Here is a 14393-nt window from a genome sequence, read left to right on the forward strand (position 1 = left end):
TCTTTGATTAATTGCAAATTAAATTGTACATAAAAATGCAGTTTGATTGGAATACAGGATTCATCAGAGAAAATAATTAGAATTCCCTCCGGTGGTAGAATGGTTTATAACACAGGCTAACAGAGCCTAAAATGTGAAGGTCATCAACAATCTGTAAACCAACTTTTTTGCCGCTAAAAAATCTTTCTCCCCCACCACTCCCAGTTTTATTGAGGAATAATTGACATGTATTATCACTGTATAAGTTTAAGGCATACAGCATGATGGTTTGATTTACATACATTGTGAAATGATTACAATAGGTTCAGCTAACATCCATCTTCTCATATAGATACAACAAAAAGAATAAAGGAAAAAAAAATTTCTCCTTGGGATAAGAACACTAGGATTTACTCTCTTAACAATTTTCCTATATATTATACAGCAGTGGTAGCTATAATCATCGTACTGTACATTACATCCCTACTACTTATTTGTCTTATAACTGGAAGTTTGTACCTTTTTTGACCACCTTCTTCCAGTTCCCCCTCCCATACCTCCCGCCTCTGGTAAGCACAAGTATGATCTCTTTTCCTATGAGTTTATTGTAGATTCCATATGTAAGTGAGATCATTCATTGTTTGTCTTTCTCTGTTTGACTTATTTCACTTAGCATAATGCCTTCAAGTTTCATTCATGTTGTTTCAAATGGTAGGATTTCTTCGTTTTTTATGGCTTAATAATGTTCCATTGTATATATACATAGAACAACTTCTTTATCCATTCATCCGTTGATAGGCACTTAGATTGTTTCCATGTCTTGGGTATTGTAAATAATGCTGCTATGAACATGAGCGTGCAGATATCTTTTTGAGTTAGTGTTTTCATTACCTTTGGATATATTCCCAGAAGTGGAATTGCGAGATAATATGGTGGTTTTGTATTTAATGTTTTGAGGATCCTTCATACTGTTTTCCATGGTGGCTGTACCAATTTACAATCCCACCAACAATGCACAAGCATTCCCTTTTCTCCACATCCACACCAGCATTTGTTATCTCTTGTCTTTTTGATGATGGCCATTCTAAGTGTGAGGTAATAGTTCACTATGACTTTAATGTACATTTCCCAAATGACTAATGATGTTGAGCATCTTTTCATGTACTTGTTGGCCTTTTGTATATCTTCTTTGGGGAAATGTCTAATCAGGTCCTTTGCCCATTTTTTAATTGGGTTATGTTTTTTTGTTATTGAGTTGTATGCATTCTTTATATGTTTTGGATGTTAACCCCTTATCAGGTATATGGTTTGAAAATACTTTTTTCCCCTTCCATAGGTTGTCTGTTCACTTTGTTGATGGTTTCTTTTGCTGTACAGAAGCTTTTTAGTTTGATGTAATCCCACCTGTTTGTTTTTTATTTTGTTGTTTGTGCTTCAGGAGTCATATCCAAAAAAGCATTGCCAAGAGCCATGTCAAGGAGCTTTGTTCCCATGTTTTCTTCTAGGAGTTTCATGTCTTACATTTAAGTCTTTAGTCCATTTCAAGTTAATTTTTATGAGTGGTGTAATATAAGGGTCCAATTTCTTTCTTCTATATGTGAATATCCAGTTATTCCAGCACATTTATTGAAGAAACTGTCTTTTCTCCATTGAATATTCTTGGCTCCCTTGTCAAGTATTAGTTGACCATATATGCTGAGGGTTTATTTTTGGGCTCTCAATTCTGTTCCATTGTCTATTTATCTGTTTTTATGCCATAACCATACTGTCTGATGACGACAGCTTTATAGTATATATAGCTTGAAATCAGGAAGTGTGATACCTCCTGCTTTGTTCTTCTTTCCCTGGATTTCTTTGGCTATTTGTGGTCTTCTGTGGTTCCATATAAATTTTAGGAGTGTTTTTTCCACTTCTGTAAAAAATGTCATTGAAGTCTTGATAGGGATTGCATTGAGTCTATAGATGGCTTTCGGTAGTATTGACATTTTGACAATATTAATTCTTCCAACCTGTGAAGATGGGATACTTTTCCATTTATTTGTGTCTTCTTTGATTTCCTTCATCAGTGTCTTCTAGTTTTCAGCCTAAAGATCTTTCCCCTCCTTAGTTAAACTTATTCCTAAGTATTTTGTTGTTTTTGATGCTATTGTAAATGGGATCCCTTTATTTATTTCTTTTTCAGAAATTTTGTTGTTAGTAGCTAGAAACACTGCTGATTTTGTATGCTAATTTTGCATCTTGCAACTTTACTGAATTCATTGATTAGATCTAACAGGTTTTTTTTTGGCTGAGTCTTTAAGATTTTCTATATATAAAATCATATCATCTGCAGGTAGAGACAGTTTTACTTCTCCCTTTCCAATTCTGATACCTTTTATTTCTTTTTCTTGCCTGATCACTCTAGCTAGGACTTCCAGTACTATGTTGAATAGTGCTTGTTTTGTGGCCTAACATATGTCCTATCCTAGAAAATGTTTCATGTGCACTTGAGAAGAATGTGTATTCTGCCGTTGTTGATAGAATGTTCTGTGTATGTCTATTCGGTCCATTTGGTCTATAGTGTTATTCAAATCTGCTGTTTCCTTGTTGATTCTCTGTTCAGATGATCTATCCATTGTTGAGAGTGGGGTATTAAGGTCCCCAACTATTATTGTATTACTATGTATTTCTCCTTTTAGCTCTGCTAGTTTTTGCTTTATGTATTTAGGTGCTCTGATGTTGGGTGCATAAATATTTACAATTGTTATATCTTCTTGATGTATTGACCCCTTTATCATTGTGTGATAAAAAGAGACCTTCATCTCTTTTTGACATTTTTAGTTTAAAGTCTATTTTGTCTGTTATAAGTATAGCTACTCCTGCTTTTTTTTTTTTTTTTTGTCAACATTTGCTGGAAGTGTCTTTTTCCATCCCTTCACTCTCGGTCTATGTGTGTCTTTAAGGTTAAAGTAAGTCTCTTAGGCAGTATATTGTTGTATCTTATTTTTTTATTCATTCAGCCATTCTATGACTTTTGATTGGAGAATTTAATCTGTTTATGTTTAAAGTAATTATTGACAGGTAAAGGACTTACTATTGCCATTTTGTTAATTGTTTTTTGGTTGTTCTGTAGATCCATCGTTCCTTGTTTCTCATCCTACTGTCTTTTTTATGTTTTGATGTCTTTTGATATCAGTGTGCTTTGATTTCTTTATTGTGTTCTTTTGTGTAATTACGACAAGGTTTTCCTTTGTGGTTACCACGTGGCTTACATAAAATATCTTTAACTTATAACACCATATTTTAAATTTATAACAACTTAACTTCAATAGAATTTGTATACCTTACACTTTTCTTCTTCTCTTTCTCACATTTTAGGTTATTGCTATTACAATTTACATGTTTTTAACATTGTGTAACTAATAGATGATTATATTTATGGTTATTTTTGCTACTTTTTTTTTACTTTTAGACTAGAGTTTTAAGTGAGTTATGTATCACTATTATCATATTGCAGAATCTAACTAGGCCTATATATTTACAATTAACACTGAGATTTAAACTACTTTTTTTGTTTTTATGATGTTAATTAGCATCTTTTTACTTCCACTCAAAGAACTCCCTTTAGCATTTCTTGTAGGGCAGGTCTGATGGTTATGAACTCTCTCAGCTTTTGTTTGTTTGGGAAAGTCTTTATCCCCTTTGTTTCTGAAGGACAACTTTACCAGGTATAGGATTCTTGGTTGACAATTGTTTTCTTTCAATATTTTGAATATGTCATTCCATTCTCTCCTGGCCTGAAAAGTTTCTGTTGAGAAATCCACTGATAGTCTTATGAGGATTCCCTTGCATGTTGCCTCTCTATTTTCTCTTGCTGCTCCTAAAATTCTTTCTTTGTCTTTGACTTTTGACAATTTAATTATAATGTGCCTTAGTCTAGCCCTATTCAAGTTCAACCTATTTGGGATCCTTTGGCCCTTATGGATCTGGATGTCCATTTCTCTCTCCAGGTTTGGGAAGTTTTCAGCCACTATTGCTTTAAATATGCTTTCTGTTCCATTCTCTTTCTCTTCTCATTCTAGAATTCCCATAAGGCAAATATTGTTTCTTTTCATTGTGTCCTATAATTCCCATAGGCTTTCTTCACTCTTTTTCATTCTTTTGAATTTTTGTTCTTTCACTAGGCAATTTCCAATGTCCTATCCTCCAGGTCACTGATTCTTTCTTTCACATGGTTGAGTCTACTTTGGAAACTCTCGGTTGAATTCTTCAGCTCAGTTATTGTGTTTTTCAACTCTAGGATTTCCATTTGTTTTTTGTTTTGTTTTGTTTTTTGGGTTTTTTTGATGGTTACCTTTTCCTTGTGAAACTTCTTGTTTCGTTTGTGTATTTTTTGCCTAATTTCATTTGGTTGCCTCTCTGTTTTCTTGTAGTTCACTAAACTTCCTTAAGAGAGTTATTCTGAATTCTTTGTCTGACAGTTCATAGATCTCCATTTCTTTAGGATCAGTTATTGGAGTTTTATTAGTTTCCTTTGATGGTGTCATATTTACCAGACTGTGATCCTTGATTCCTTACGTTGGTATCTGTACATTTGAATAAGCGGTCTTCTCTTCCAGACTTTACAGATTTGCTTTGGCAGATACACTTCTTCACCAGACAGCTCAGTTTGGGCTTCTAGGTGTGTATGCACTAGAATAGTGTATGCACTATCTTTGGGTGGGGCTTGCTATTATGGTCTACTTTTGGGTGAGGCAACTGTTCAAGCTCTGAGGATGGGGAAGGGCAGGTATGCCACTGACCAAGAACAGTTGGATAGGACTGCTGGCTTGGTTCCCCACACAAGTGAGGCTGTAAGATGGGCTCTGTGGTTGCCTGAAGTCTCTGGTCAGGCTTACTAGATGGTCAGGACTAGGTATTATATTCAGTAGTGGATGAGGCTATGAATTAGCTTCACTGCCCTGGCAGGGCAGCACACCAGGGCCCAGGGCCTGTACAGCTCATTGTTTGGGGGCCAAATCAGGCCTGAAATCCCTGGTCAGGTGAGGCCACAAGTTTTGCTCTGAAAATGGGGGAAGATGCATCCTGTGCTCTCTGTTCAAGTGCCACTCTACGCAGGGCTGTTGAATGGGCTATACAGCTTCCTGTGTGCTCTAGAGGTTCCTTGGTCACACAGACTGAAGGCTGTATTCAGCAATGTGTAGGGCTACGAGTTGGACTCCCTCTCTGGCAAATTTAGCAGGTCTAAAACCAGTAAAGCTCTTTGTTTGTTGTCTAACTCAAGCTGACTTGCACCCCGAGTTCCCTGGCTGAATAGGGTCACTGGCTTTGCTCTGCAAACTATCAGCTCTGTCTGCCCTTTCTCAGCACAAGCACAGCTGGGCTGCATAGCTTTCAGGTGTTTTCACCAGCCCTTCTGGTCTGATGGGACCAGAAGACATGCTCTATGGTGGGTGGGGCTATGTCTCAGCCCCCTTACCTGGGCAGTAATGGGAGGGTTGGCTCTAGGCTACCCTAAATTTTCCAAATAGGCTTTCCAGCTGGGAAGGGTAGGGAGCTACCCTCAGCCTTTTCTATGAGTTAATCCTCCTGCTTGTGTGTAGCATGAGAAGCCTCCATGCCCGGTACTGGCTTTGCTGTGGGGATGATCAGCTCTGCCTGCCCACTTCTCAGCTTGAGTGCCACTGGGCCACACAGCTTCTAGGAGATGTCACCAGCCCTACTGGTCAGATGGAGTGGGAAGGTACTCTCCAAAATGAGTGAGGCTGTGACTCAGCCCCTTGCCTGGGTGTGACCAAACCAGGCTCTAGGACCTGCAAAACTCCTCTTTTGAGGATCCAAATCAGGCAGATCTTCACCCTGCTGAGTTCCCTTGTCAAAGTGGCCCCTGACTTGGTTCTGCAGATGAGCAAAGCCACTGGTTGGGATTACCACTTAGGCACTGCAGGTATGAACTCAATCTGCCACAATTCATGTGCTGGTCATTGCAAGCCCCTCCCTCCTTCTCTGTCACAGTCAGATTCTCAGTGGTGGAGCCCTACAGATTCCCCTGAAATCTCCATTGTATGAGATCAAAGGAGGGGCTCCCACAAAGTGACCCCAGTGCTGAGAAGGCTTGTTGTTTCTCCTGGGTTCTCTTTTCCTGCTGGAGGAACTGGAGGCTCAGGGGAGACCTCTTCACATGGTGCTGCACTGTCTTGGGAGAGGGACAATGCAGTCAACATGTAGTCACTTCTCTTATCCTTCTAATGCAGTCTATCTTGGTCTCTGAGGTGCAGAGGGTGCTTCAGCCTCACCACTGTGTTCTAGGATTCTCTCAGTGGTGTCTTGTTCTTGAATAGATATTAGTTGTTCTTGTGAGGGGGTGCAAAGTGAGGAATGACCTATGGCACCATCTTGGTGACATCACTCCTAAATTATAACTTTAAAGCATAATTTTATATCTATGTAACTGTTAAAATTTTTCATATGAGAAAACACAAAGTTGACAAATTTGAGGTGATGAACTCAATTATACATCAATTATACACAATTATGCAGAGCAGTTTAAGGTGCCAACAACAATCTAACAAACTATATCAAGGGCCTTTCAGCTAAGTACTAACATTATCCTTGTTTTACAGGATGAAAACTGAGGCTTAGGGAAGATAAGTAATTTGCCCAATGTCTGGTAACTAGTAGAGTCTATAGTGCAAGGAAGGCTGCTTATACTGGCTGGGGAGAGCTGATTGTTAAATTTGCAGGAATTGTTCAAGCCACTATTAAAAATTAAATTATACAAATTTAAAATTAAATAAATTACATTAAAAACAAGGGTAACGGGGGCTGGCCCAGTGGCATAGTGGTTAAGTTCATGTGTTCCGCCCCAGTGGCCTAGGGTTCACAGGTTTGGATCCTGGACATGGACCTACACACTGCTCATCAAGCCATGCTGTGGCAGTATCCTACATACAAAATAGAGGAAGATCGGCACAGATGTTAGTTCAGCGACAATCTTCGTCAAGCAAAAAGAGGAAGATTGGCAACAGATGTTAGCTCAGGGCCAATATTCTTCACAAAAAAAAAACAAAACCAAGGGTAGTAAATACAGTCATGCATTACTTAATGACAGGGTTACGTTGTAAGAAATGTGTCATTAGGCTATTTCATTCATATGCTAACATCATAGAGTGTACTTACACAAACCAAATGGTATAGCCTACTACAAACCTAGACTATTGGTACTAATCTTATGGGATCACCATCGTGTATGTGGTCCATTGTTGAATGAAATGTCATATGTGGTGCATGACTATACTCCAAACTCATCACTTCCTAATTATTTTGCTACATTTTACTATTATCTAAGCTCTTGAAGTTATGTCTCTTGTATGTGTATGGTGGAGATCTTATAATGATATGCTATTATGCATTTCTCTCCAACTCCTTGTTCAATGGCATCCCATTGGTAGCTTGAAATCAGCCATGTTGAGAGTATTTGCACTCAAATGCTACAAATAAGACTTGATTTATTATTTTGTCTAGATCAAGAATCAGCAAACTATGGTCTGTGGGCAAGTCTATCCCACTTTGTTTTTATAAATAAAGATTTATTAGAACTCAGGCATGCCTATTTGTTTAGTATCATCTGTGGCTGCTTTCCTGCTAAAATGATAGAGTTGAGTAGTTGTGGCAGAGGCCATATGGCCCATAAACCTGAAATATTTACACTCATGTCCTTTAAAGAAAAAGTTTGCCAACCCAGGGTCTTACTCATTAAAGTGAAAAAATACAAACCAATATTCATGGCAAAACTACTGTTGGAGAGTCAATTCTTAAACATTTACCAGCACACCACTGGGTAGAGTTCAGATATAGACCTGAGCAGCCTGACTCTAGAATTCATGTTGATCACTATACTGCTAAACAAAGTATGAAATATTATGTAAGCATGAAAATTTTACAAAAAGTTTACTGTCAATTCACAGAAATGTGATATATAAAATAAGTGGAAAACAAAAATACAAGGTAGTAATGCCCACATTGATAGATATCAAATGATATATATCAATTTGTACAGACATGTCTCATTTTATTGTACTTTGCTTTATTGCACTTCACAGATATTGCATTTTTTTATAAGACCCTCCACCAGCAAAATGATTTTGGCTCACTGAAGGCTCAGATGATGGTTAGCATTTTTTAGCAATGAGGTATTTCTTAATTAAGGTATGTACATTGTTTTTTAAAGACATAATGCTGTTGCACACTTAATAGACTATAATATAGTATAAACATAACTTTTATATGCACTGGGAAACCAAAAACTTTGTGTGACTCGCTTTATTGCAGTGGTCTGGAACCAAACCCACGATATCTCCAAGGTATGCCTGTATATAGAAGTGAATTTCTGGAGAAGGAAATAGAATTTAAGTTTTTCAGCTTATTTTCTCTATGAAGTCACTGGGTTCATTCTTAAAAATAAAGGCAAGAGGAGTGACATCAGCATCATGGCGGAGTGAGCTCTCCTCTTAAATTTTCCCCTCTAAGATACAAAGAAAAGGACATTTATACACCAGCAGAGGACATTGTCACCACACAAAAGATGTCTGAGAGACCCACACAGCCATATGTCTGAAGGTGGAGGTTCTGGACCCCGTGGGGGAACTGGAAGGAGGTAAAGAGGATCTTCTCTTCCTCCCAAACAGCAGCAACCATGGGACTGTGCACAGCTCTGAGAGGAAAGGGGGTAGGGTGGCCCTCTGCAGGAACACCATCAGTCTCTGAGTTCCCTCACAGCCTGTGGGAAAGCCCCACACAGAGGTAACTAAGCTATTGTGGGGGTGGCTTAATCAAGCTAGCACCCCAGGACAGCAGATAGCAAGGGCCCAGTGAGAACACCCTGGGGATCATGCAGGTGAAAGAAAGTGCCCCCTCCCGCTGCCCTGCACTCCAGCTCAGTGGTTGGCCAGAGTGCCTCACAGACAGAAAAGCAGTCAGCACTGAGGAGATCGCACAGGTGAAAGAAAGTGCCCCTCCCCCTGCCTGGCACTCCAGTTCAGCAGTCACCCAGAGCACTGCACACACAGAAGAACAGTCAGCACCTGGAGCGAGGGAGCCACAGATCATGGCAGGTTCTGAATACACAGCTCCTGACCTCCACCCAGTGGTGGCAAGTGGAAGCCGCAACCAGATATTATAACTATGCGGAGGCACAAATCCATGCTGTAATGCAGTATGAAAAAATATATTAAATCCCCAGACCAGAAGGAAAATGACACATACACAGAAGTCAATCCTGAAGGCACAGAAACTTATAATCTAAATAACAGAGAATTCAAAATAGCTGCCATAAAAAAAAAAAAAATGAGTTACAAGAAAATACAGAAAGACAGTTCAATGAAATCAAGAACTTCTTCACAAAAGACATTGAAACTATAAGGAAGAAACAATAAGAAATGTTGGTGATGAAAAACACAATGGATGAGATAAAGAAAAATGTGGACTCCCCGAACAGTAGAGCTGATATGATGGAGGACCAAATTTGCAATTTAGAGGACAGAAATATAGAGATGCTTCCAGTGGAGGAGGAGAGAGCACTAAGACTAAAAACAAATGAAGAAATTCTTTCAGAAATATCTGACTCAATTGGAAATGCAACATAAGGATTATAGGTATTCCAGAGGGAAAAGAGAGGGAGAATGGAGCTGAAAGCTTGTTCAAAGAAATAATAGCCGAGAACTTCCCAAACCTGGGGAAGGTGCTGAAAATACAAGTGAAAGAAGCCAATAGATCTCCTAACTATATCAATGTAAAAAGACCTTCTCCAAGGCATCTAGTGGTAAAGCTGGCAAAAGTCAATGACAAAGAAAAAATATTAAGGGCAGTAAGGTGGAAGAAAATAACTTATGAGGGAACATCTATCAGGCTTTCAGTGGATTTTTCAGCAGAAACTTTACAGTCTAGGAGAGAGTGAAATGATACATTCAAAATCCTGAAAGTCAAAAACTTTCAGCCAAGAATACTCTATCCAACGAAAATATCCTTCAGATGATGGAGAAATAAAAACTTTCCCAGATAAACAAAAGCTCAGGGAGTTCATTGCCACAAGACACCCCCCAACACGGAAGGATTGATCAAGAAGGCCCTAATAACTGAAAAAAAATAGGAAAGGGGCTACAAAACCCTGAGCGAGGAGATAAATAGGTAGGCAAAACTCAGAAAACTGCAGCTCTCTATCAGAACAGGTTAGTAAACACTTAATTATAACATTAAAAATAAAGGGAAGGAAAACACCAAAATAAATATAATCTTGTCATTCTAACCACAAACTTACAACACAAGATGGAATAAGATAGAACAATAATAACTTAGAAGGGGAAGAGGAAAGGGATGGAATCAGCTTAGTCTAAGGAAATAAGAGGCTATCAAAAAATGAGCTATCTCATCTATGAGATTTTTTTATACAAACCTATTGGTAATCACTAAACAAATAATTAGAATGAGACACAAATGATAGATAAGGAGAAAACTACCTAACTGAATTGGTAGTCCCAAATACATGGGATGAGAAACAAAGGAAATGCAGAAGAGCTGGAAAATGAGTGATAAGATGGCAGCTTTAAGCCCTTATATATCAATAATCACTGTGAATGTAAATTGATTGAATTCTCCAATCAAAAGACACAGAATGGTGGGCTGGATTAAAAAAGAAGATCCAACAATATGCTGCCTCCAGGAAACACATCTCAGCTCCAAAGACAAACGCAGGCTCAGAGGGAAAGGATGGAAGACAATACTCCAAGCTAATGGCAAACAAAAGAAAGCAGGTGTTGCCCTACTTATATCACACAAAGTAACTTCAAGATAAAACAGGTAAAGAGAGACAAAGAGGGGCAGTATATAATGATAAAAGGATCACTCCACCAAGAAGGCATAACACGTAAAAATAAAGAGAAGAAAACAAACAAAAGTAACCTTTTGTTTGGGAGCTGTTCTGGATCATATCCATATGTTGCCTTTAGAAACTGCTAGATATCTTCCTCTAAGCTTCTTGTTGTATGACTTCTGCACTCTTTAAGTAAAAACCCAGACCTTTTCCACACCATGGAACATGGCTTTCATCTGACCTATTTTACCTAAACAGCTTTCTTAGACATTATTTCTGGAACCATACCCATGATCAAATTCAGAGATTTTTCTCACTCCTTTTTGACTCTGGTTACACTTAACATTCAGGACAGTACCTCCATTCTTGATACTTCCTTCTCTTTTGACTTCAAAGACTGTTCTTTTTTTACTTTCTCTATTATCCCTCATGGGTCCTTCTTTGTCGTGTTTCCTGATTTCTCTTTCTCCCCATCCCCAAATTTGAGTATTCCAGAGAGCTTTTTTTAAAAAAATATGAGTAAGTTAATTTCTAAGCCTCAATTTACTAATTGAAAAAAGGGATTAAAATTACTACCCACTTGTTGCTGTGAACATTAAAAAAAATAATTACATAAAGCATTCTACACAATAGTAAGTACTCAATAAATGTTAGCCATTATTATGCTCATTGTTGCTGTTATTTTTGTCGTCAGTCCAACCAATGCTGCTATTGCTGAATTTCCATTATTTATGGCACAGGTTAATATAAAAAATTAATTATATAAAACCATGTGTGTGCATATGCTAACGTCAGGTGGCCATGAGTCTTATCTCCACAATAAGACCACAAGCTCCCTGAGAATGCGGCAAGCTTGACTTCTTCTGAGTCCACTGACCACACTTATCCCACCCTAGGCCCTTTCTAACTGAACCAATTCCAGAACACTTGTACCTCTGGCAAGTGGAAGGCCCAAGCCCATCCTCAAGGCTGTGTCCTTGGTCTTCAGTCCTCCTGGTTCCCTCAGGATTTATTCCTTCTTCCTGTAAGCACAGGTAGAGTTTGGGTCAGTCATCGGGCCCTGCTGAGGGTAGTGGGGATTGAGAGCAGCCAAAAACCCTACATGAGCATGCAACAACAAACAATGTTGTGCAGAATCTAAACTGGTGAATTACCGTGAGCTCCAGCCCCAGGTTCTCTCTGCCCGTCTCCTCTGTGGACAGAGTAATGGCCTCTCCTCCATTTGTTTTCTCCATCTCCTGTTCTCAACTGAAAAACAAATTCATGGCCAAAGCTGAAAGATTGGTCATTCTATAATGTGGGGCTGGGGAGAATTTTTAGGGCCTGCTACCCATAGGAAAAACAAAACTAAAAATCTTTAGAGGTTTAGTTGATTTCTTTAAGAGGATTGGGAAGATTGGAAGCATAATTTCAATATAATAAACAATGAAATATAGACATATTTCCTATTGTGAATAGCTAGAGAAGGGGCAGTAAGATAGGAGAAGAGAGAGGAAAGGCAGGAGGAATTGAACTGAAGCAGTGATTTACCCAGCGGCCCTGGACCTGGACTAAAAAGGAAATTGTTCTGTCCCTTAAATGAAGGGTCAGAGGGCAACTTCTCCTGTTGGCTTCGGGAGGTCCCCCTGAGCTGTGCTGAGTAAGGAAAAAAAATAGAAAGGGAGGCAGAGGGCTAGGATGAGCCCAGACCCCAATATATTGCTGAGAAAACAAAGATTAAAGGCTTTCAAGTTCCTGACTATAATGTAGTACAAAAATTCTTTTTGGAGAATCTAACAGTTCCTCCTTAGTTAAATAAAAGAAACCTACATTTAGAATAATCAGTATGAATATTAATTATCCCAAATAAAGAAACCTTTGAAACGAAATGAGAGAATCAAGACACTAAAACAAATATTTGAGCATCACCATAAGCAACCCTAAGAGACAAACATTCAAATTTTAATACCAAGTTCATTCTCAGATGTTTCTTTCCTTTGCAAAAATTTTTCCTCCCCATGGAATTGTTTTTTTTTTTAATGCGGTCTCTTCAAACATTTAAAGCATAATTTCATTAAACACACATCAACAGACAACTTTTGTTGTGTAAATTAGGGCCTTCCTGTATAGGCATGGAACTGCTTGAATTTGGTCTAACTACAATGAGTTAAGAAATTTGGCAAATCCAGTTCCTGCCCTCCCCCAACACCCCTGCTTACTCCAGTGTGAACGATTCCTTCTGGCTCCTCAGTGAAGGATAGAAAGGAAAACTTAGCTCCAACAGACCCTGACTCTGAAGGGATGGGCTGGAGATGAGGGAGGGGGCTTTCCTGATTGGCTCATGTGTTCAGCCCTTCTTCCCTGTAGAGGAGTGCAATTCTCAAGTTAGATATTTGTTTGGTGCAGGATGCCGAAGTGTTGTGAACTGTGTGTAGGTCTGTACCTGGGATCCGAATCTGCAAACCTCAGGCCGCCGAGGTGGAGCACATGAACTTAACCACTACTCCACTGGGTCAGCCCCAATATTCATGTTTTAAAGACAATTTTGCAGGATCAGGTCTAAGAGTTCTTCAGGAATTTCTAATAGGCACATCATCAGAAGCATTGCCCAGCACTGAACTAGGTACTGGGGAGCATGTAAAAGAAAGTAAGAGAAATGACTCTGCTCTCAGAAAACTTACCATTTTGTGCCAGAAAGACAGTTCCTGGAAAACAACAGAATGCAGGACTATACATGATCCGATTCCAAATGACCACTGGGAAGACTTTTACTAATTCATTCAACAAATGCTTATGGAGTACTCACTATCACCCAGGCACTGTTTTGGGTGCTGAGGACACAAAGATGAATGAGATATTGTCTCTGTCATGAAGAAACTTACAAATCAGTGAGGAAAGACAGATGTGTCAAGAAAGGCTTCACAAGCAACCCAAGTGCCCATCAACTGGTGAATGGATAAAGAAGATGCGGTATAGGGGCCGGCCCAGTGGCATAGCCCCAGTTTGTGTGCTCCGCTTCAGTGGCCTGGGGTTTGCTGGTTCAGATCCCAGGCACAGACCTATGCACTGCCTATCAAGCCATGCCTTGGCAGGCGTCCCACATAAAGTAGAGGAAGATGGGCGTGGATGTTAGCTCAGGACCAAATCTTCCCCAACAAAAAAAGAAGGATTGGCAGCAGATATTAGCTCAGGGCTAATCTTCCTCAAAAGAAAAGATGAGCTATATATATATGCAATGGAATACTACTCATCCATAAAAAAAATAAAATCGTCGCATTTGCAACAACATGGATGGACCTTGAAGATATAATGTTAAGCAAAATAAGCCAGACAGAGAAAGACAAACTACAAGACCACGTGATTTCACTCATATGTGGAAGATTAAACAAACACATGGACAAAGAGAACAGATTAGTGGTTACCAGATGGAAAGGAGGTTGGGGGGTGGACAAAAGGGGTAAAGGGGCACATATGTCTGGTGATGGATAAAAACTAGACTGCTGGTGGTGAGCACAATGCAGTCTATACAGACACTGATAAACAATAATGTACACCTGGAATTATAAATGTTATAAACCATTATGACCTC

General features: G+C 39.0%; 1 protein-coding gene across 4 annotated transcripts in view; it reads right to left on the reverse strand.

Annotated features, from left to right (window-relative positions):
• Window positions 1–14393, reverse strand: part of SLC28A2 (solute carrier family 28 member 2) — a 65540-nt gene that overhangs the window by 35360 nt on the left and 15787 nt on the right. For 3 of the 4 annotated variants that reach the window (XM_070502155.1, XM_070502150.1, XM_070502133.1), the window contains exons 2-3: window positions 11980–12073; window positions 11759–11847 (exon numbers count right to left, since the gene is read on the reverse strand). In XM_070502155.1, coding sequence (XP_070358256.1) covers window positions 11759–11847; window positions 11980–12060 — 170 coding nt within the window. In that variant the 5' untranslated portion in view covers window positions 12061–12073. Of the gene's footprint in view, window positions 1–11758; window positions 11848–11979; window positions 12074–13023; window positions 13474–14393 lie in introns of those variants that run through there. The other variant, XM_070502139.1, reaches the window with a different exon arrangement.

The sequence above is a fragment of the Equus asinus genome, chromosome 2 (assembly GCF_041296235.1).
Source record: "Equus asinus isolate D_3611 breed Donkey chromosome 2, EquAss-T2T_v2, whole genome shotgun sequence".
Lineage (NCBI taxonomy): Eukaryota > Metazoa > Chordata > Mammalia > Perissodactyla > Equidae > Equus > Equus asinus.